The sequence below is a fragment of the Drosophila ficusphila genome, unplaced genomic scaffold, assembly GCF_018152265.1.
Source record: "Drosophila ficusphila isolate 14025-0441.05 unplaced genomic scaffold, ASM1815226v1 contig_106, whole genome shotgun sequence".
NCBI lineage: Eukaryota > Metazoa > Arthropoda > Insecta > Diptera > Drosophilidae > Drosophila > Drosophila ficusphila.
Genome location: NW_025063993.1, coordinates 8,452,139 through 8,472,454, shown reverse-complemented (window position 1 = coordinate 8,472,454; position 20,316 = coordinate 8,452,139). Strand labels below are relative to the sequence as shown.

Genomic DNA, 20,316 nt, shown 5'->3' with positions numbered 1-20,316 from the left:
ATATTTTGGATGCATCCCAGTACAAATTGTTGGGTTTTTAATACGGATCCCTGTGGCAATTCCCAGCCAGCGCCTTCTCAACCCACCAACAAGGAACCACTGATTGCTCTCCATTCCAGCAGTACTTTAACCAGGGAAAACCCTCAACTCCCATTGCATACGCAGATCTAATTAAACTAGTCGAAATTGGTGTTTCTTGGATATTTATTCCTAAGTTCTGGGCAACATTCAGAGCTTTATGCACTTAATTTAAATATTTAATGGATGCGTTTCATACTACGTATGAAATGGCCAAAGAAGTGGTAAATTTAACACTTGTTTCATATCCTTAGCTAACATTTAGATTAATTATGTAAATTTAATTTAACAAACACACCAAATGTGGCAAAACACAGCGAGGAAATTTCATTGTACCCCAACATTGCAAAGAATTTTTCAATTACAGATGAAAAATCTCCAAGTCTGGGGCGAAGGGAAACAGAACTTTTCTTCAGTGGCGGGGCAGTGAAAATCGATCCGAAGTGCACCCAAGGGGTGGGTCCTTCGGCAGATCTTTTGCTTGGATTGGAACTATCTAAAACTAGTCGTACAGAGGACTCGCTAAATCAGCTGCTATATAAAATGGAATTTTCTCGTTTGCTCAAGCTTTTGTTTGGTTGTTCTGATTCCCCGCGAGAAGGGCTGTTTTCGCATATCGTTTAGTAAATATACATATTATATATATCTTGGACACATAGACATACACGAATATATGTACACATAGCACTATTAACGATAACATCATGAAAACAACGTTCGCATTACAAGTTGATTTCCGTTCGCAGTTGTTGTAGGTATAATTTCAAAACGCTTAACTAGATATTAAATGCTAACTTTTGTTGTTTTTGTTTGTTTTTTTCTTCTTTGTAAGAATAATGTACACTTTATATTAGATATTCTCGATTGGTTTCTGTTTAGTTTTGCTTTTGTACTTGTCTGTATCAAAAATGAATGTTATTCTGTAGTTGTTGATTTGTTGGGTCTGTGAGATTGCATTGCAGCTCCTGCTCCATTAATTCGATTAGTTATAATTTTAATTAGAAGTAACATGTACGTTGGTTCATAAAAAGACAGAGAGTCGGCCTCGAAATTGATTGCTTGGATTGTTCAGATGCTGCAGAGCTGAGAAAGTTCTCCGCTTTTTGTATCGTTGTTTCGGTTAGCGTTCAGGTGAAAATTTCGTTTATTTTTACCTTGACAATGTTCAAGTTTGAGAGATTCTTGGCTAAAACATAAACTAAAGTCAACCTAGTTCACACAACGAAATGGATGCTGAATAAAATTTGGCAATTTGTTGCATTATATAGTTAGTTTTAGTTGTAAATTGTTTTCCTTTCCTTCGTTCGTATTCTCTTTTGTTTTTGTTTTGTTTGTTTGTATGTTTAACTAAAGAAAATCAGCCTTTTCTTGCTATACACATTAAATACATATATCGTTTACCATAACCTAATGTATGATCTTTTTTGGGGTTTCACGGGTTTCTATTGGGATTGGAAAAATAGTTTCGTGAAATGAGAGATAAAATTGGTTACATCAATATTGTATTCCGCTGTTTCTTTCATTCAATCCTCAGAAATCGCTATAAAACCCCTGTTTTTTTTCTTTTGTGTGTTTGTTTGTGTTGGAAGTATACGTATTAAAAAATGGTTTTCACTTAAAAAATGGTTAGATCCTAACATAATTATAGCTGTCACAATGCCGACGAGTCCTGGGCGTCCTCAGCATTCGGTTCGATGTGCCGGTGTCCTTGTTACAGTCGCGGCGGCTTGAAGCTGAGCGTGGTGCTGCACTCCACACCCACGTCCATGGCATCCGGCGTGGAGATGCCGCACTCGGCGATCGAGTTCCTCACCGACGGCGGCTGCTCGGCACCCGGCAGGATGCCCACCATCAGCAGGGGCTTGTTCAGCACCGAAACACCGCCGGAGGATCCAGCTCCGCCAGCTGCTCCAGGATTTCCGGCCAGATGATCACTGCCCAGGCTATTGCTACTGTTGCTCTGACTATTGCCGCCGATCTGCTTCTCCTTGTTGCGCCGCAGCGAGGATCGATACTGGCGCGGCACATTGATGAGCAGCCGCCGGGTGGTGGGATTGTGGGTGGTGGTGCTGCTGCTGTTGATGGCGCCGCCGCCGCCGCCAAGGCCGCCGGTGTTGAGCCCAAAACTGGCCACCGGTCGTCGGGCTGCGTACTGAATGGACTCGGCGCTGTTACTCAAACGGATGTTGCCAACTAAAATCGGGATTCATCGGGACACACAAAGTCGGGCGGAATAAAGAAAACAAAAAAGAAGAGGAGAAATAATATTGCTGATGAGTTAATTGGCTTTAGTTCAGAGGTCTTGGAGTAGCAAATAAATGTTGGTGTTGGTTTGATTTGGTTTGGTTTGGTTTGGTGGCTGTTGGCGCTTTCTTGATGTTAAATATTCTTTTATGTGGCTTACTACTGTTGTTTATTTTTTCTCTGCTGTGGTTGTCTTTGTTATTTTATTTTTTTTTTTTGCCGGGACAACAACTCACTCAATAACGTTTAAACAAATAGGTGTACAAAATGTGGACAAAACACACAAAACTCGGGGGTTAGTACGCAAAATTAAACAACAACAAGTACAACACACGTAGTTATGCATGTATCACATGTCTGGTGTATATATCGAGTGTAACACACACAAAAAGCAACACAAAAAGCTTTCAACATCTTTCGATTTTCGGTTATACACAGTATAAATAAATAATAAAGTTTATTGTTACAAAGCGAAATAATAAAGGGACAAATGAGCGGGCAAAGTACACAATACAAATAAATAATTCAATTACTTGGTAGCTAAATCAAAAACAATACAAATTAAAAGGTAAATTTAACAAAATTCCAATGGGCATGTGGTTGGTTGGTTGGCAACAAAGAAATCTCGGCTTATCATGCTTGGTTTTTTTTTTTGGGGGAATTAGTATTATAAAATATGGGTGGGTAAACCCTTTTCGATCCCATATCGTTCGACATGATAAACACCTTGAGTTCCTTTTAACAAAACAAAAATAAATTATAGCCTTAAATATATAAATATGTTTAGCATTAGTCGGACATAAGCAAAATTCATGATTGGATGCAATTGGTAGCTACAAAACACAAGACACTTCATTCCGATTTTTTAGCTCGCTTTCGTTCTTTTTTCTTTTTTTTTCTTCTTCTTTTCTTCTTCTTTTCTTCTTTTTTTATCAAAACAAAAAGTCCAAAACATTGAAAATGACTGTAGCAAAGTTGTTGTTGTTGTGGTTATTGTTGCTGCCAGTGCTGTTGTTGTTGTTGTTGTTGTTCTGACTGAGCCTGTTGTTGTTGTCGCTCGCCGGAGGCAAATTGGTGGAGGCGGTCACGTCAAAGGATCGATACAAGGACGTGGCATTGCTGCTGCTGCCGCTGTTGCTCCTGCTTCTGCGATGTTGCTGCTGTTGCTGTGAGGAGTGCCGCAGCAGCAACATCGCCGCCTGCCTGGGCTGCACATGCTGCTGCAGCTCGTGGGCCTGCAGCGTGTGCAGCACGCCGCCGTCCAGGGAATCCCCGTCGCTGTCCGAATCCTTCACCAATCGCTCCTCGCGCACAACGACAACGGGTTGCAGCCGGCTCAAGCAGTGGCTGGAGTAGTAGCATGTGTTGGCGAGCGGTTCGTGTAGATAGAAGGCCAGATCTTCGCCGAAATTAGTGTTGTTGGTTGTGGTGATGGTTGTATTGGTGGTGGTGGTAGTGAGCGTAGTAGTTAGTCCGGCATTATAACTACCCGAATTGACGTCCAGCAGCAGGCGACGCTGCTGCTGTTGCTGCTGATGTTGCATGGGCGGTGGCCTCAAGAGGCCCTTGGAATGTATCTGTTGCTGTTGGTGTTGCTCCTGCTGCTGTTGGTGTTGCTGCTGCTGCTCCTTCTGCTGTCCATAGCTATCCTCGGTGTCCATCATGTCGTCATAGTGCTGCTGCTCCTGTTGTTGCTGCTGCTGCTGTTGCTGTTGTTGGCGGCGATAAAAGTGATAGAGCAAGGCCGCCTGATTCCGTTCGCCTTCCGTTTGAGCCTGTCGCATGTCCCTGGTGCTGCCGCCGCCCAAATATCCAGCGGCAGCCGCCAGGCAGCAGTTGCTGCAGGTGTCCGCCGGCAGCTGCAGCGTGACCACCGCATCCCGCGGTCCCAGGAACCATTCGGAGCGAGTGCGCATGCGTGCGGTTTGGCGTTCATGGACCTAAGATACATTTTCGTTTGTTTTGTTCCGTTTCGCAATTGTTTAAATTATTTGTTTGTTGTTGGTTGATTTGTTGGTTGGTTCATGTTGTTGTTGTCGTGTAGTTGTTGTTGTTGTTGGTGGTGGTGGAAAGACGAGGGGGGATTCAAAATTATCGCATTAGAGTTTTTGGCAATTGAAATTTTTGTTTTTAGCTAGCTGTATTTTTTGCTTGATTCACTTAAGTTACAAAATTTAAAAGGCAAAATGAAAAAATCGAAAGTAGACAAACAAAAGTTGACAAAAAATAATAACGTGTTAACAAACTTGATGTTATAGTGATATATATAAAATGCAGCAAAATCAGCGCAGTGGAAAACAGTGCAAGATTATGTAAAATTATGAAGAAAATATTAGAGGGTATTCACAATAAAATTAGTGATAAAGAAAGAAGATCCTTTACCATGAATACCCTTAATATTCGAAACAAGCAAATTATAATTAAGTATTAACATTCAGTGAAACAACCGCCAACAAGCCTTTGATTGCTTATCTTGCGGAGGAAACAACATTCAAGAATGAATTCCGGCTAAAATAAGATTAATTACAGATGCAATTTTGGGTTTTTCGACTCGTGTTTTGTAGTATTTGCATGATTATGTTTTGTATTCTCGTGTTCTCGCGTTTCGCTTATCAACTAAGTGTTATTTTGTTAGGTATATTAACTACAAATAATTATGCAGAGTGCAGCAAACAACTCAAAGACAAAAGACAAAGGCAAGACAAAAGCAGGCTTCTAAGCTACATAGACAAGACAAACAAGCGACAACAAATCGAAGTAATTGGTGCACAGTTAACAATATTTTCGGGTTTCTTAGGTGTACATAAATATATTACAAAATAACGATTAGAACAAAATCAAAAGAATATCATATCTGTAGCTTATGATACACAGTGGTCTAGTTTACGTCTGATATGCCAGTTCTTTTTTGTACAGAAAATGATAAGACTGAGTACGTACAGTAAATAATAACTAAGGTGTACATGGTGTTCTACGACTATAGATAACTATATAAATAAACGGTGTCAAGAGTTTTTGAAAAGGTTTGTATACTTCTGCGATACTTAATCCGAGATCTTCTGTGTCCAAAAAATATTGAATAGGGGATCCACGCCTCCATAACACTTTCCTTATATGTTTGCCTATCTCTCGATCATATTAATCCCTAAAAAGTCATCACTTTCTGTAGTTCCCTTATTTAGAGGATGTTTTCAACACATCAAACTGCCAAACTAAAATTTATGTTCCTAATATTAAACAGTATTTACAGGTCCAATAGCTTTTATTCCAATTGTTCAAAACATTATCTAATTTCTTTAAGATTTGTCGTTCCCATTTTTCGGATTATAAAATACGCAATTTGGTGTTTGGGTTTATTTTGTTGCAACTTTGTATAGCACTCGTTTTTTATTTAGTGAAAATAGGTCTTTGGGCATAGAAAGTGTATTTATAAAATGGTTTAATGTTTTTCTTGAAATGATTTAACATTTTGTTGTTTTCGTTTTAAATGTTTTTTGTTTGGTTTTCTTTGTAAGAACAAAAATAAAAATGGAATAATAAATTTAAAATATAAACACAAAATGTAAATAAAAAATGTTAATCAAATTTTTGCTCCGTTTTGAGTCCTTTTTGTACAGAGTTTTGGTGAAGTATGTTGATCTTTTTTTTTTGTACTTTTTGTACAGTTTTTGAGGGAATATCAAGGGTGTATTTCCTTCAATTTCGTATGTCTTACAATAATATAAAATGTGTTGTTGATTGTTGTAGTTGTTGTTGTTGTTGTGTAAGTAGTAGTGGTTTTTCGTTGGCAGGCGCAAATTGTTTGGTTAGATGAGAATATTAGAAAAACTAGGCAAACATTTCCAAATATGAAACAATTTTGAGCAATTCGCTAAGTGATTCGAGTTAAGAGAGAGAAAGTCAAGGTTGGAGTGAGAGTGTGACAGAGATTAGAGAGCAGAACATTTCCAATTGACAAAATTCAAACACAAGAAACGAATGAGATTAAATTAGGGTATTACAAAAAGGTATTTCAATTACAATAAATGAAAAATCGCAACAGAAAAAGAAAAGAAATCAAAAGAGGTAACTTAACAACTAGTAAATTCTTGGTTCTTGATTCTTTTTGGTTTCCTGGAAGAAAGAAACCGAAACTTAAAAGAAATTCGAGCATTTGGGTTAGACCTAGGATCGGATCGATATCAATAATATCAATAATAATCAATAATAATAAGTGGTAGGTAGTAGGTTTCTACACAACGCAATCGCAAGATCTCAAACGGAAATGCGTGAGCCCAGCAACAGGAACTCGTCCCTCACCTGTGGCAGATACGAGAGGCTCTTGGTGCTCTCCGCATATCGGTTGACGGCCCGCAGCTCCTCCATGGTCATGCCGCCGCCGCCCTCAGCTCCGCCGGATCCTCCGGAGCCTCCTCCATTGCCGGAGCCCGTTGCTCCGGCCGAGTTCGAGCTGCAAGAGCTGCTGTGTCGAATTCCACGATTGCAGCGACTGCAGGTTCGCTGCTTGAGCTTCGGTGGCGTGGGATTCCCAGCCGCTGCTACTCCTCCTTGGCCAGCTGCTACTCCTGATCCGGATCCTCCGGCTCCCGATGCCGAACGATGTCGTTCTCCGCCGCCGCCGCCGTCCAAACTCTTGGTTCCCGTGCGCAGCCGCCTCTGATGATGACTGCTGCTCGGCGGCGCTGGCTTCTTCTTGTTTTGTCGATAGCGCCGCTTCACGTAGGTCATCTCGTCCTCATCGTCGTCGTCGTCGTCCTCGTAGTCCCGCTGATGCGGCTGCACCTGCTGCTGCTGCTGTTGCTGCAGCTGCTGTTGCTGCTGTTGTTGGTAGTGATGCGATGGCTGCTGCACGCGCTGCTTGTGGCGATAGATGCCGCGGCTGCCCTGCGGCGGCGCTATGCTGCTAATCTCCAGCTCGGCACCAAAGTCATGCACTCCGTCCAACTCATCGTTGTCCTCGTCGTCGTCGGCATAGTCATCGTAGTCATAGTCCGTGGCATTGCCGTTTCCGTTGCCATTCCGCTTCGCCGGCAGCGGGGACGAAGTCATGGCAAAGATGCCGGGTCCCTCCAGCGAAACGGAGAGGCGGGCACAGCTCTCGATGAACGAGTGCTCCGGCGAGACGCCCAGCGAGAGGACACTGTTCTCCAGCGCCGAACTGGAGCTGGTCAGCAGGGCGGGCGTCGAGCGGGACTCCTCCTGGGCCACTAAATTCGGTTCGGCGGGGGGTTATAACAAATGCATTTTTGGATGACTCGTCAGAATGAGAAAGGAGGAGGAGGAGGGTGACAAACAAAACTACTTGGCATGCAGCTATATAGTAGATATAGAGTATATAGTATATAGGGTATGTATGATTGCGGTGCGGGTGGGGACTATAAAGCTTGACTCTTCGGGACACCAGATGACCAGAGATGAGCTTATCAGTTATCGGATACATCTATATTTCAATCGCATTCCCCCACACACACCCAAACACACACACACAGACAGAAAGAGAGGGGGAAAGACAGAAGTTAGATCGGACAGTGTGGTATAATGTAAAAAGTGGTGGACTTCTCCAGAAGCAAAGCACAATAGAGTATGAATCCAGCTATGTATTCTATATATCTACGGATAGGTGGCAAGGTAACACATTTCAGGTACTCACGTAAGCCCCAACGCTCGCATTGGCATTGCAGCCAGGTCTTCTCCGCCTCCAAAGAATGTTGCACTGCGAAGGCGATAAGAACTTATTAGCGAAAGAAGAGACATTTCAAGAATTTCTCTGCTTCAAAGTCTGCACTTGAAAGCGAGTTTGGATGGTTCATGTAGCTATTAATAAACAAATTAAAGAGCCATGCAGAATGAGTCACAGCTTAACTAGATTCACGTTAAGTACAATCTATTTAAACAAATACTTAATTTGCCAACAAAACTTCCAAGTGAGTTCATTCAATAATCAAAACTGAATTTTGGGATACAATATGTATATAAAACAGATCTTCCACTTAATCAATGAGTCATTTTTAATGTTGATTGATGTTCTCAAAACAAATAATCTCGTTTCCGTCCCTCATTAAATATACTTATAGCTTGATCTTTAGTTTCTAATCTGAATTTTCATTAAAAATAACTTCATTTTTACTTACATGCGTATTTCTGTTGAGCCAACTTGCCACGTGGCGGTGGTGGATATTGGAAACTGCATATCCACTCGTCCTGCACCTTGAGAATGCGTCCGGTGACGCGGGCGTAGTACTCGTAATTGTCCCGCCCAAAAATGTCGTGTGTGGCAAACTTATCAATTATATTCTGCATGATCTTGGTGGAGACCTAAAATTATATACATATAAGAAAACTGTATATAAATAATAGAAGAAGTACCCCGAACTCACCTTGAACTTGAGCACATCCTCCATGCGAGCGGTCTTGCCATCGCTGACGCAGGATTGAAAGAAACTGGGGGCCACGGACACGCCCAGCGCCTCGCTGGTCATTCCGGTGGAGGCGTGGGCCGCATTGCTCGCGATGACCCGGAATGTGCCGAACAGTAAAACTAAAAGATGCTGTGTGTATTTCGGCAGCGAACCGAAGAGTCTGCAAAAGAGAGAAAAGAGAAAGGTTCTTTAGAAAAATGCCGGTACTTTAATCTTAGAAATATCTAAGGTACACTAAAAGAAACTATGTTTCTCATGGAAGCAAATTGGTTTCGTTTACGTAAGAACCCACATTGGTAAAAGAAGTAAAAACCCACAACGTCAAAAACCTTAATCAATAAAACATTGATATTAACATAGTTTATAAATTATAATTGAAACTTTAAAAGTAACATTTAATATTTGTATGGCCCACTTTTAGAGCAAGCTAATTGTAAAATCTAAAAATTAGTAAGTGGGTATAACTTTTGTAAGAATTTTGAGATTCCTTTGCCTTATTATTCAGATTTAAATGCCTACTTATGTTAGAGTGCAGGCCATGAACAATTTGATTGTAGATTTTATAAATATTTGTTGAGATGTGTTATCAGTTGGGCGGGTTGAGCTGGCAGGGCAGTCGTTAGTCATGCTATTTTTTTGTTTTATTACCATTACAGAAGTGCACTGACTCATTCTCAGGTGAACTACTACTTGTCTGGCTGAGTTACCCATCGAAATCAACGGCTGGCCAAGCCGGCAAGGCAAAGAAAGTCAGAGCAGCTCCTCTCTGTTCACACTTTCATTTTGGCGTGCCTAATGATTTTTCGAAACAAATGGTTGTTGTTTGAGCCAAGTCTGCGGGCCTTCCATTCAGCTGCAGCTGGGGAAGAGGAAAAACTGGTTGGCAACCTCCTAAGCGTCCACATTACACAACTTGATAGAGGTACCAAACCAAAACCAAAAAATAAAGAAAAAACCATAGCCAAACCAGAGACAGCACCAAAAGACAAGACAAGCCAAGCAAGGCAGGCTGGAATACGACGAAAGGGGGAAAAATAAAACTCAACTCAATCAATTAATGCTTTAAAAGCAACACTCTCCTCTGCATCTCTCCAAAGCTGGCGCTTAAAAAGTGAAAACTCCAAGAGCCAACAATAAATGGAGAAGGCGATGGGATGGCGAGGTGGGGGCTAAAATCGCTTGACAATGAACTATACTATAATGCGATGGCTGTCTGGCTCTATTTTCGTTTTTCAGATGTGGTGTAAATTGCCCGAGAAAAAAAGGAGAAAAACAAAAAAACAGACTAACGAGAGAAACGACAGCCGATAAGTGTTGCATTTAGAAAGAATATCGCTGTTCGAAAAGGGAGTGCAGCGATAGGGTTTTAAAACAAAAATAAAAGGAAAACACTGGAAAGTCTGGGTTAATTGAAATAAAAAATAAGTCAACGACAATTTATATGATGATGGAACCCGCATGAACTGTCACAAATGGAGAAATCCGAAGTGAGAGGTTGGAACCTTAAATGCTGTAAATTACTCACACCAGACATTTGTATCTAATATGTTGGAGAAAACAGAGAGGCTAAGATGAGCAGATCTTTCCTAGAATACCTAATGGTGCTTTGCATACGATAAACATTAAATAGAAGTAATTAACGAAAAATAAATGCTGAGAAGTTGGTTTAAAGAAGACTTTAAAACTTAATTTCACAAAAAACTTTGTATCTTCTTGGAGGCTACAATATAAAAGGAAACAATTGTCTTTAAAGTTTGAATAACGAAATTCTTTAATATTTTTATGAATAATTATTTGCATTTTCCTATCAACTGCAAACCTATAAAAAGAGCAATTGAACCTTTAATGGGTTATCGTTGGTCAAGGTTTTGCCAAGTTCCCAGGTTCGTTAGTTTATTGATATCTCCCAATGTGTTTGCTCGACTTCAAGTGAGCAAATAAGGCGATGTGAACAACCTAAGCAATGCCAGCAGCAAACCCAACCCAAGCCAAATAAACTCTACAGTGAACCCTTGCCGAACGACAAGTTATCAAACGAACTTTGCATTGTAAATAAAAACAGAGAAAACGTGCCGCTGAATGTAAAACCAAAACCAAAAAAAATATGGAAGATATTCTTATCTTATCGTAACAAATTTGAACTACACTTGTTTGCGGCTTCTTTATAGTGATCATTTGAACTCCTTGGAGGCCGAAATGATAGTGGGTTCTTAGCTCTTTAATGATCACCTCGCACTCTTGGCCAAAACTTTGCCTGATAACAATTATCAATTACTAATCATTTGGTTTTTGCTTGTTTTTTGGTGTGATTAAGGCGAAGTGCGTACAAATCGTTTATTGATTGCATTAATTACGAGGAATGCTATTAAAACAAAAATATAAACAACCGCAGATACCGCAGGAACAACAAAAACAACAGCAGCAGTAGTAACCGAAAGCGGAACAAGTGTTTACGTCTGTTGATATTGGAGAGATAAGCAATATCGTCGTGGATCGGAGTTGTGTTTGCGAACCCTACGATCCCAAAATTACGTACCAAAAATACGTACCTTAATGGTATGAGTAATTGTGGTTTATTGTTTACTTTATCATTCGATGATTTTTACCTTTTTCAACTAACTTTGCCCCGTGATTGATGGACGCTCTCGGAATCGACGGTCCATTAGGGTCTATGGATTACCTTATATAATGGCGTTGCGCATGCGCTATATCAGTTTGTTTTTATTCCGCTCATTTACATAATCAATAGGCCAAACAAAAAACAAAAAAAAAAAAAGAGTCACAAATGAGGACAATAAAAAACCGGCGAAACGCATTAGCATACATTTCCACGAATCGGCGCTAAATAGTTTCCGATTTTTATAACTTAGTATTTGCCGTGCGTATTCTGCGTATTGTTCATTGACAGTCAGACAAACTCGTCATTTTATTCAGATGAATCATTCTCATTTATTGTTAACTTTGTTTATTTGCCATGCCGCTGGCTGCCTCTTTTTTTTTCATTCATAAAAATGAAATATGTCGGCCAATTTTTTATACATTTTTCATACTGCTCTTTTTTAGCCGTTTTGTTTGTCTTTTGCCGCATTTGATTTGCTTTTGTAACAGTATTTTATCACAATATTATATGTGTGTCGTCGGCAGATATGCGATTTGTTTTCCGTTTGTTACGTATGGGAAGGGAAGTCTCGAAAGATGCGATGCGCTCTGCCCTACAGAAGAAACCAGTTCCGCGATATTCCCACAAACCCAACTCTTTTGTGACACTTTCGAGAGGAGATCTCCGTGGCGTTTTCAGTTGTCCGGAATACGGAGTGAGTGAGTCAAGTGAGTGAATTATGCCGACTGTCGAGGTCTGTGTAAGTGATAAGTGAAATATCATACACAAGATAATTGAGTTTCCTTGCGTTGCATATACATATGTACATATGTACTTCAATGGCTCACATTAATGAACAAATGCATAATATACTTTGTGGAATTCAACTGACTGATAGCTTATAAATAATGCAATATTCAAAGTCTTCAGGGGGAACTTATAGGGAAGTACGGAAATAGGATTTAAAGGCATGTCACTTGTAAACAAATGGGGTTTCAGCTTGATTTCATTTAAGTATTGATAACAATAAGGAGCATTGTTTACTCATCCAGCTTTTTATTAAATGAACATATGAAAAAGGGGATATCACATTATAAAACAAATTGATTCAATATCAAATCAAATCCTATCTAGTAAATTCAAAATAAATTCAAATAAAACAAGACCTTATATGTACATAACATTACCAAATAAATTTGGACACTATGCATAGCCATAAAATATTCATTAAATATGAACCACTTTTTGTTTGAATCAAATCACAAAAAAAAGTTCATATCTATAGCTCAAAAATATTCACCATCTTTATATTTCAGATATAAAATATTGTTCAGATCTGACATGCAATGTAATCGTGTGAATACGCCAACACAACGATCAACGATTATGTGGATCAATTGAAGTGGTCGCCGTTCTTAATGATTCATTTACATTGGGTCATAAGGAAAATAAGTTAATGATAGTCTGGTGTGTTAAGAGAATTACGCATCATTTGAGCAAACAAAGAGAATTGTGTGTGTCTAGCAGTATAAAAACTGAAAACTTTGTGTGTATCTCTGGCCGCTTATCGGATCGACAACATTTTTTGCCTACTAAGCAGTCCGGATTGGTCAGTTTTATAATTATGCTGCTCATATCTCTTATATCTTTAAGCTCCCCCTCTGTTTTTTCTGTCTTTCTGCATCAGCATCAATATTCATTGCGGCAAGCTCAATCTGCATCTTCTGCTCACTTCCACGCCCAAGATTTCCGACTGGAGAACCAAGTACACAGAAAGAATATTGTTTAAGCTGAAATAATCTGATAATAAATGCTACTATCAAACAGTGTAGTATCTTTTTTAAAATGAATTGATACGCCTTATAGGTGTTTTTTGTTATAAATCGCTTTTTGAATGAAAAAGTTTTAAGATTTTTTATTACTTTTTTTTAGGTTCTCCGAACAAGTTGGAGATGAGAGATTCGGATGGAAGTGAAGTGGCAGACACAGCCTTTGTGCTCGTTTAACAGATGCGAAAACATAACCGCAACGGCAGCAAGTTTTTTATGTCGGTTATTGTAGTTGGTCTGTCGGCACAATACAAAAGACAATACGTCATAATAATGAACCAAGCAAAGGCAATACTCGCACCAACAACACCGAATGCACGATAATAAAAAGCAGTTTTCAGCATACATATACTAAGTGCAAACATCACGATACGCGATGGATGACGACTATGACCCACCAACCAAGCTAACGACAATGCCCTGATTACACTCCCCAACCGATGGTTTCTTTATATCTGGGCGATCCATCATGAACATCAGATAATGTATGTTCTCCTGTCCGATAAAAAAAATTAAAAAAGTACAAAGTAATTATATAAAGGTTCTTTGATAAAGAAAGAATAAGAAATATTTATAATTTATTTACCAACTGTAAAATAATTGTAGAACCTTTATAAAAGTTTTAAGTCTAAACCAAACTTCTTCATAAACTGAGATAGTACTTAATGCCCCAGAGAGAATCAATTCCCTGATGGCCAGTGTATATCCGCCATATGTTTTTAGTGACTGCGTCTGCAGTTCGCTGGTTCATCGCTCAACGTTCAGGGCGATTCACTGAGGGAAAAGTGCGAACCCAAGAGAACCCTTGAAGAAAATACAGACGGTCCGGTCCACTGACGTAAATTTCCACGCTTTTCGTATGTTTATAAGTACATTCTTTTGCGCTCGCTTTATTTAACATTTATTGGTTTTGTTTGGCATTGTTGTTTATACACGTCGGCGGCAGTTTCGAGTTTATATTTATGCAAAGTCAAAGTCGAACGGATACTCCCGAGGTGGCAGTCGATAAAACAAAGATAGATTAGCAAACCCATAAAGGTTCAATGTTTTGCCACACCCAGAAATTTGAACAAATCTTGATAACTGCTGTGATAGCCATATTTAAACTCTTTGATGAATTTTTGAGATTTTTCACTAAAAAAAAAAAAAATGAATTCTAAATGTAATACCAATTTTGAAATTGGAAATTATAAAAATACAAACGCCCAAATACAATTTGTACAATTTTTTTTACTGAAAATTTTAACAATTGCAAATCAAATTATTTTTCAGGGTTAAAAACTAAAAAAAAAAAAAAAAAAAAAGAGAAATCTGTTTAGTGGACCTGAAAAACCAATTAAAGAGTAATAATCAAAAATCGGATATTTTTTAGATTGATAAAATTTCTATTCACTTACTTTCTTGAAGTTATCTTTGTTAAAAATGGCTTAGGCGGTAAGTCTTTTGTATTATTTCCAAATTTTAAGAAAAAACAAGCGTATCCAAAAAAAACTTTTGTTTTAACAAACCCCGAAAAACCGATAAAAAAAAAAAGGGAAAACAAAACATTGCCTATGAATAAGCATATATAATGATCAGGAAGTGAATCGCAGTCGTCTGGAAATGGTCGATGGAAGGGGGAGGCCCTTCCAGACGTCGGATGACGATGTCGGCTTATGGACTTATAGACAAGAACAATGTTGTTGTTGCTTTCGTTGTTGGTAATGCCATTTGGGACAATGCGGCTTTGTCGTTTTTGCACTGCAGTTTTTGCCGTTTGTTTGTCTAGACCAACAAAAGCGGGCAAATTCTCAATTCTGCACTTATCAGTATTCGCAGCAGTGAGTATTCCCTGTCCCATCATCAGCAATTGTCCAGCAGGCAATTGTGTAAATAGCCTATTAACTGTGGCCAACGACTAAGAAGAAGCAGAATAGTGTGTGCGTAATTGAAGAAAGAGCAAAGGGAAGGGAGAGATAAAGAAAGAATCGGAGAAAGAGCAGCTGGAATATGACAGCTGATCGGCCGGAAAATCGGGTTTAAGACCGATTCGTTCTTGGTCACAAATCTTATAGTTACAGTCAAAATTTACAAAGTAAATGTTTTCAAAATCAATTGAAAAGTTTTTTTGCAAACAAAAGTCAAGTTAGTTAATTTATCACTAAACATCGCTATCCAGATGTATATAAAACAGCTCTAAGACATTTGCAAGATCGTAAAATCAACTTTTATACCCTACACTTTAAGATCTTAAATCTTGTAGATTAATGGTATGCCTTTACGCAATCGTTTTAACCACAATAGTGATTTCTTGATGAAGTTGTATTATCTGTACAAAAATCGCAAACAGCTGTTGGCAAAATTAAAACAAGAGCTTTTCGTAATTTCCTTTTTATGTCGAAGGAAACCCTGATTGTGAATAAATATAATTGCAACCCTAAAAATAAAATGAAATTATAAATCTCAAAGTATTTTATGATAAATTAATAAATAGAGAATTTAAAAAGACATTTTTTAACGTTCTTTTATGTTAGGTTTTTAAGCAAACAAATAGGTAACTACAATAGGTAATACCATCTACTTCTTAAAATGTAGGTCAAAGTTGTATCTTATTCCAAAACTTTAAAAGAAAGGAGTTGGAGAAGGGCGACTGTACAAATAGAGATAAAACAAAGAGCAACAGGCGTTGGAAAAAGCTCGCGAAAGCTTTATTTTCGGCCAGGCAACAAGTTGCGAATAACAGGACTTACTAAAAAGAGAGAAATTGGGATAGAGTCGCGGCAAGAGAGAGAGTGAAAGCATTATTTGCACTCTCTTCCAGCTGCTTTCTTAATTTTTTCTTTCGCCTTTTCGCGGTGTTTGTAATTTACACAAAACAAAACAACAAGATAAAACAATACACAATTCATTCGTGTGTATATATATTTTTTGGTCTATTGCAAAAACGTGCAACAATGACGTAGATGCGCTGCAATAACACCAAACAAAGCCAACAACAAAAAAGGCCAGCAGCTGGAAAATACACAAGCACAAACGATGTGCCAACTGATGGAATTGAGCACTCTTCCTCTCTCTTTCGTTTGACCCCCCTCTCTTTTTCTTTTTGCGTTTACGTTTAATTGATACAAAGTTTCCAACGCGTGTCTATTTATAAAGGTGTTGGTGTTGTTTCTTTCGGCAGAGGCGCTATTTTCGCGCATTTTGTTTGATTTGATTCGATTGTGATTGCTCAATGTTGTTTTTATTGTTGCTGCTGCTCCTGGTGTTGTTGTTGCTGGTGCGCCTGCCCCAAAAAGTAAATAAACAAAAGTAGCCAACGCAGCAGCAGCAACAATTACAATAAATGTGTATATAATTGTACAGGTTTGAAAAGTTTACCCGCACAACGGCGGTCAAGAAAATAACGTAATCTATAAATACTTCAATTTTTTTTGTTAAAAACAAATATAGGAACACTATTCCAAACTTTAGAAATTTTATTTTCCAAACCTTAAAATGCAATACAAATTTCTTTACTTTAGTTTGTACAAACCACAACCAGAATCTTGTGTTACTAAAATCAAGCTTTTTTTTTGTAAATTTTCAGTTCTTATTGGATTTTTGATTATTTGCTATTGTCTTTGCCTCTGCTGTGCACAAGCGCACAGGTTGCCAAGTTGAAAATTTACGTTTTCCAACTTATCTTCCCTCCAAAAGATCTCCCGCGAAATGAAAATAATTTGGCGGTCGATTTCTACGCATGCAGAAGTTTTAAATTTATGTTTTATTGCTGACGTTATTTGTTTACACGCACATTTAGGCGTTTAGCGCTCGGTGTTTCAGTGCTCAACGTTCAGTGATCGGTGTTCGGCATTTAATGTAACCAATGTACATATCTGCTGACGCAGTATCATTACCCATCCAAATCCATCTCAATCAGGCGAATGTTTAGCAAATTAACAACCGCCAGAGGAAGCCCAAACAGACAAATCATTTCTGGCTGTCAATTGCAATCGATCGCCTCTTAATGCTCGATTTCTTAATGATTTCAGACCTCTCCTCTTACCTTGCAAAAAACAAAAAACAAAAAAGAACGGGCGGAAAACAATCGCAACTTGAAGCAGTAAAATATTTCGTTTACTTTTAATTGAGCCTGCGTTCGTGGGTTTCTTTGGTGTGTTGGCCCACGCTTTATGCTCTAATTCAGATGGTTAGAAATCGATTGCAACAAAAGAAACTAACAACAACCGAGAGTTAGCCAAAAGCGAATCAAAAAATCCAAGCTTAACCCTTTCAGCGACTTCTGTTTACACTTGCAAGTTTCTTAAAACCCATACAAGGCTGAAAAGTGATTCAGCGAAAATCGGAATAAATTATTTACAGTCGGAATTCTATAAGTTTTACTTGAAATCGTTTCAACAATCAAAGTCTACCGATTCATTCAACATTTTCGGATTATAAAAAACAATCTCATTGATTAAAATAATGTCTCTTCCAGAGAGTACAATGAATGTTGCTTGATTAACATATTTTAGAGTACCATATGTTGGTTCAATATTTGCGAGTAGTACTGTTTATTATAAAACCAAACACTCGCTGCTGTTGGTTTTTTCTGCTGCCGCACAAATTATGTAAATTGGCTGGCACATCTAAGGGTTAAGCGAACGCTTAACGCTCAAGTGAAAATTGGTGAAAATCCACACAAATGTGTCAACAAGTGCCGAGAAACAACAACAGCGATTTAACAACAACAAGAGCAGAGCCAACGAAAACAACAAGAGGCGGGCTTTCCAGTGAATTAACTCCCCCTGAAGATTCTTGAGGCTGCAACCGAATCTACATCTACATCTATATACATCTAGAGATCCGGTTCAGCAAGTTTACCGCAAGCTAGTTACACTACAACAAAAACAAAACAAAAATCTATGTGTATGCCCCGCACACCTGCGGTTAAAATAATAGTAGTAGTAATAGTAGTTAAAAGAAGAAGAATAATTTTGTATAGGAACTAAGCTATACATTTTTCATGGTTCGTTTTTAAATGTTGTTTCTTATATTCTATCTCTAGAATATTTTTAATATGAATCTTTAAAAGTGATTATTCTGAACATTATCATAACCGTTTAAAGGGTAAAACAAATAAATTCCTGTAGTCTAGCACTCGAACTGAATACTAATGTCCCCTGGTAATACCTATCCGAATAAGGAGTCTTTGCAATGACTTGTCTACCATTAATTTATGATATTGTCAAACACATTTGGTTTCGTGAAAATATATATTAAAATGCCTTAAAGAAATTTATGGCTGATGTAACGATTTCCACAGAAACACATTTGGTTTAATAAAAATTTATTTAATTGCCTGAAGAAAAATTAATGGGAAATGTAACGAATTTCATTGAAACTCCAATTAGGTGTCTAAATTTACACTTTTTTAAACGTATTTATCGCTACTAAATTAATTAAAATGTACTCTACCAAAATTGAATTATTTTTGTAAGTGCTACAACGTTTTTATTAATGGGAAGGCACTGACTCACAGTAAAGTTCATTAATGTTTAATGATAAATACATCGTAGTATTATAGTAGTTTGTATTTCGGAGCTGCTAAAGACAGTTTTTATTTAAACAGCGGAATATGAAACATTGTCTAAATAATTTGGCCACCCAATTCAAAAAAAAAGTTTAATTATTTTTAAAACACGATTATTTCACAGTTCCCTAAATATTTCACATTTACTAGGTTCTGGCGTAGCTCTTTAGTTTACGTTTTCGAAAAGTCTGAATCATCGCCTGGCACTTTTCGGAATCACCGAGTCCCTGCTGAGATATCTATTTTCGCGGCCCCAATAGTTTCGGCTGCCCCACCTTCTTTTCGGACTCACCTGTGCAGTCGCTCCGTTTGCTCGGATTCGTTTTGCAGATCGTTGATGGCGAATAGCTCCATTTCGCCGCTGCGCCCGAATATTCCGTTGGGTATCTTGCGCAGGAACTTCTTCAAGACACTGGCGATGGTGAACACCGAGTAGTTGTCGACGTTGACCAGTCGGCCGGCCTGCAGGAAGTGGATGAGCTTCTTCATGGCGCCCTGGTGTCCGGGTGCGCGGAATACATCCCGGCGGTTCGGCGACTCCTTGTTTAGCTTGAGGATCAGGACGAGCAGCGGCCCGGGAATGTTGTTGTTGTGCTTGCAGACCTCTTCCAGGGGCACACCGAACTTCACCTTTTCCAGGCGGTACGGATAGGCGGGGGCTGTGGCGGGGTGGCCGCAGGAGGTCACCACGTTGCCCAAATCGGCGGCACGCCTGTGGACGCGTTCTGCCCAGCTGGACATGGTTTTTCACGCGATTTCCTTAACGCGTGTATGCGTGTGTACGTGCGTGCCTGTGTATGTATGCGAGTTTTTCACGAGCGGGGGAAATGTGCTCGGGCAGATTTTATGGTTTTATGCTGGCCACAAACATGTTCACTAAACTGGAATGTTAGTTTGCTCACTCTACAGAAATTTTTAATATCCTTTTCTTCCAAACTTTCAAGTCCTGGTTTTAACACCACAATAACACTTTGTTTTCGACTGCGTTGATTAAAAAATCGCCACCACTCCTGCTGTATGCATTTTTTTCTCTTCTTTCGCGTCTCTCTTTTCCACTGCGTTTCGTTCGTTTCTTTTTGCTTTTCTTCTTTTTGGCCAACGCCTCGGAGCTTTGATTTGCCTTTGCACCTCCGCTTGCTGAATTAAACGCCCGAATTATTGCATACCGTTTGCTTTTATTGAGTGCGCGCTCACTTGGTTAGTTTAGCACTAGTTTAGTTGAGTTACTCGGATTACTTTGTGGCGTCTGCCGCACGCTCGACTTTTGCTGTTTAATTTTCGTTTCTCTACTAGTGTTGAGTTGCTTTCGGTTTTCTTACAAGTGTTGGGATTCGTTTTTTTTCTACTAGTGTTGAAAAATGCCTCACAGGGGTAGCAAGTGCACTTCCAAAACTATCGAGTACACCCTCCTAAGCCAGCAGCCGAACCCTCCACCGTTAGCCGAGACACACTCCAAGCATATGGCGGTACGTTTAAATTTTGGAAATCGTGCAGTACTTGAGGTTAATGAAATGAAATCAAAGAAATAAATTTAAAAAGAAACGAGAAATTCAGCTACACACAAAGTAATTTAATGAAAAGCTGAAATCTTTTGTA

General features: G+C 39.0%; 1 protein-coding gene across 6 annotated transcripts; it reads right to left on the bottom strand.

The window, feature by feature from the left end:
* Positions 1-186: 186 nt before the first annotated feature.
* On the bottom strand, positions 187-20,048 carry LOC108096286 (rho GTPase-activating protein 20). Of its 6 annotated transcripts, XM_017197753.2 has the most exons (7): positions 19,013-20,047; positions 8,700-8,901; positions 8,454-8,637; positions 7,973-8,035; positions 6,622-7,529; positions 3,812-4,262; positions 187-2,271 (listed from the first exon to the last, which is right to left on the bottom strand). In XM_017197753.2, exons 1-7 carry the CDS (start codon positions 19,459-19,461, stop codon positions 1,790-1,792), a joined length of 2,739 nt encoding a protein of 912 aa, XP_017053242.1. In that variant the 5' UTR covers positions 19,462-20,047; the 3' UTR covers positions 187-1,789. The 6 variants fall into 6 exon arrangements, with proteins under 6 accessions (XP_017053242.1, XP_017053245.1, XP_017053244.1 ...); XM_017197755.2 differs by lacking the exon at positions 3,812-4,262 and having other exon boundaries at positions 2,146-2,271; positions 19,013-20,044; XM_017197752.2 differs by lacking the exon at positions 187-2,271 and having other exon boundaries at positions 2,280-4,262; positions 19,013-20,048.
* Between the last annotated feature and the right edge of the window lie 268 nt (positions 20,049-20,316).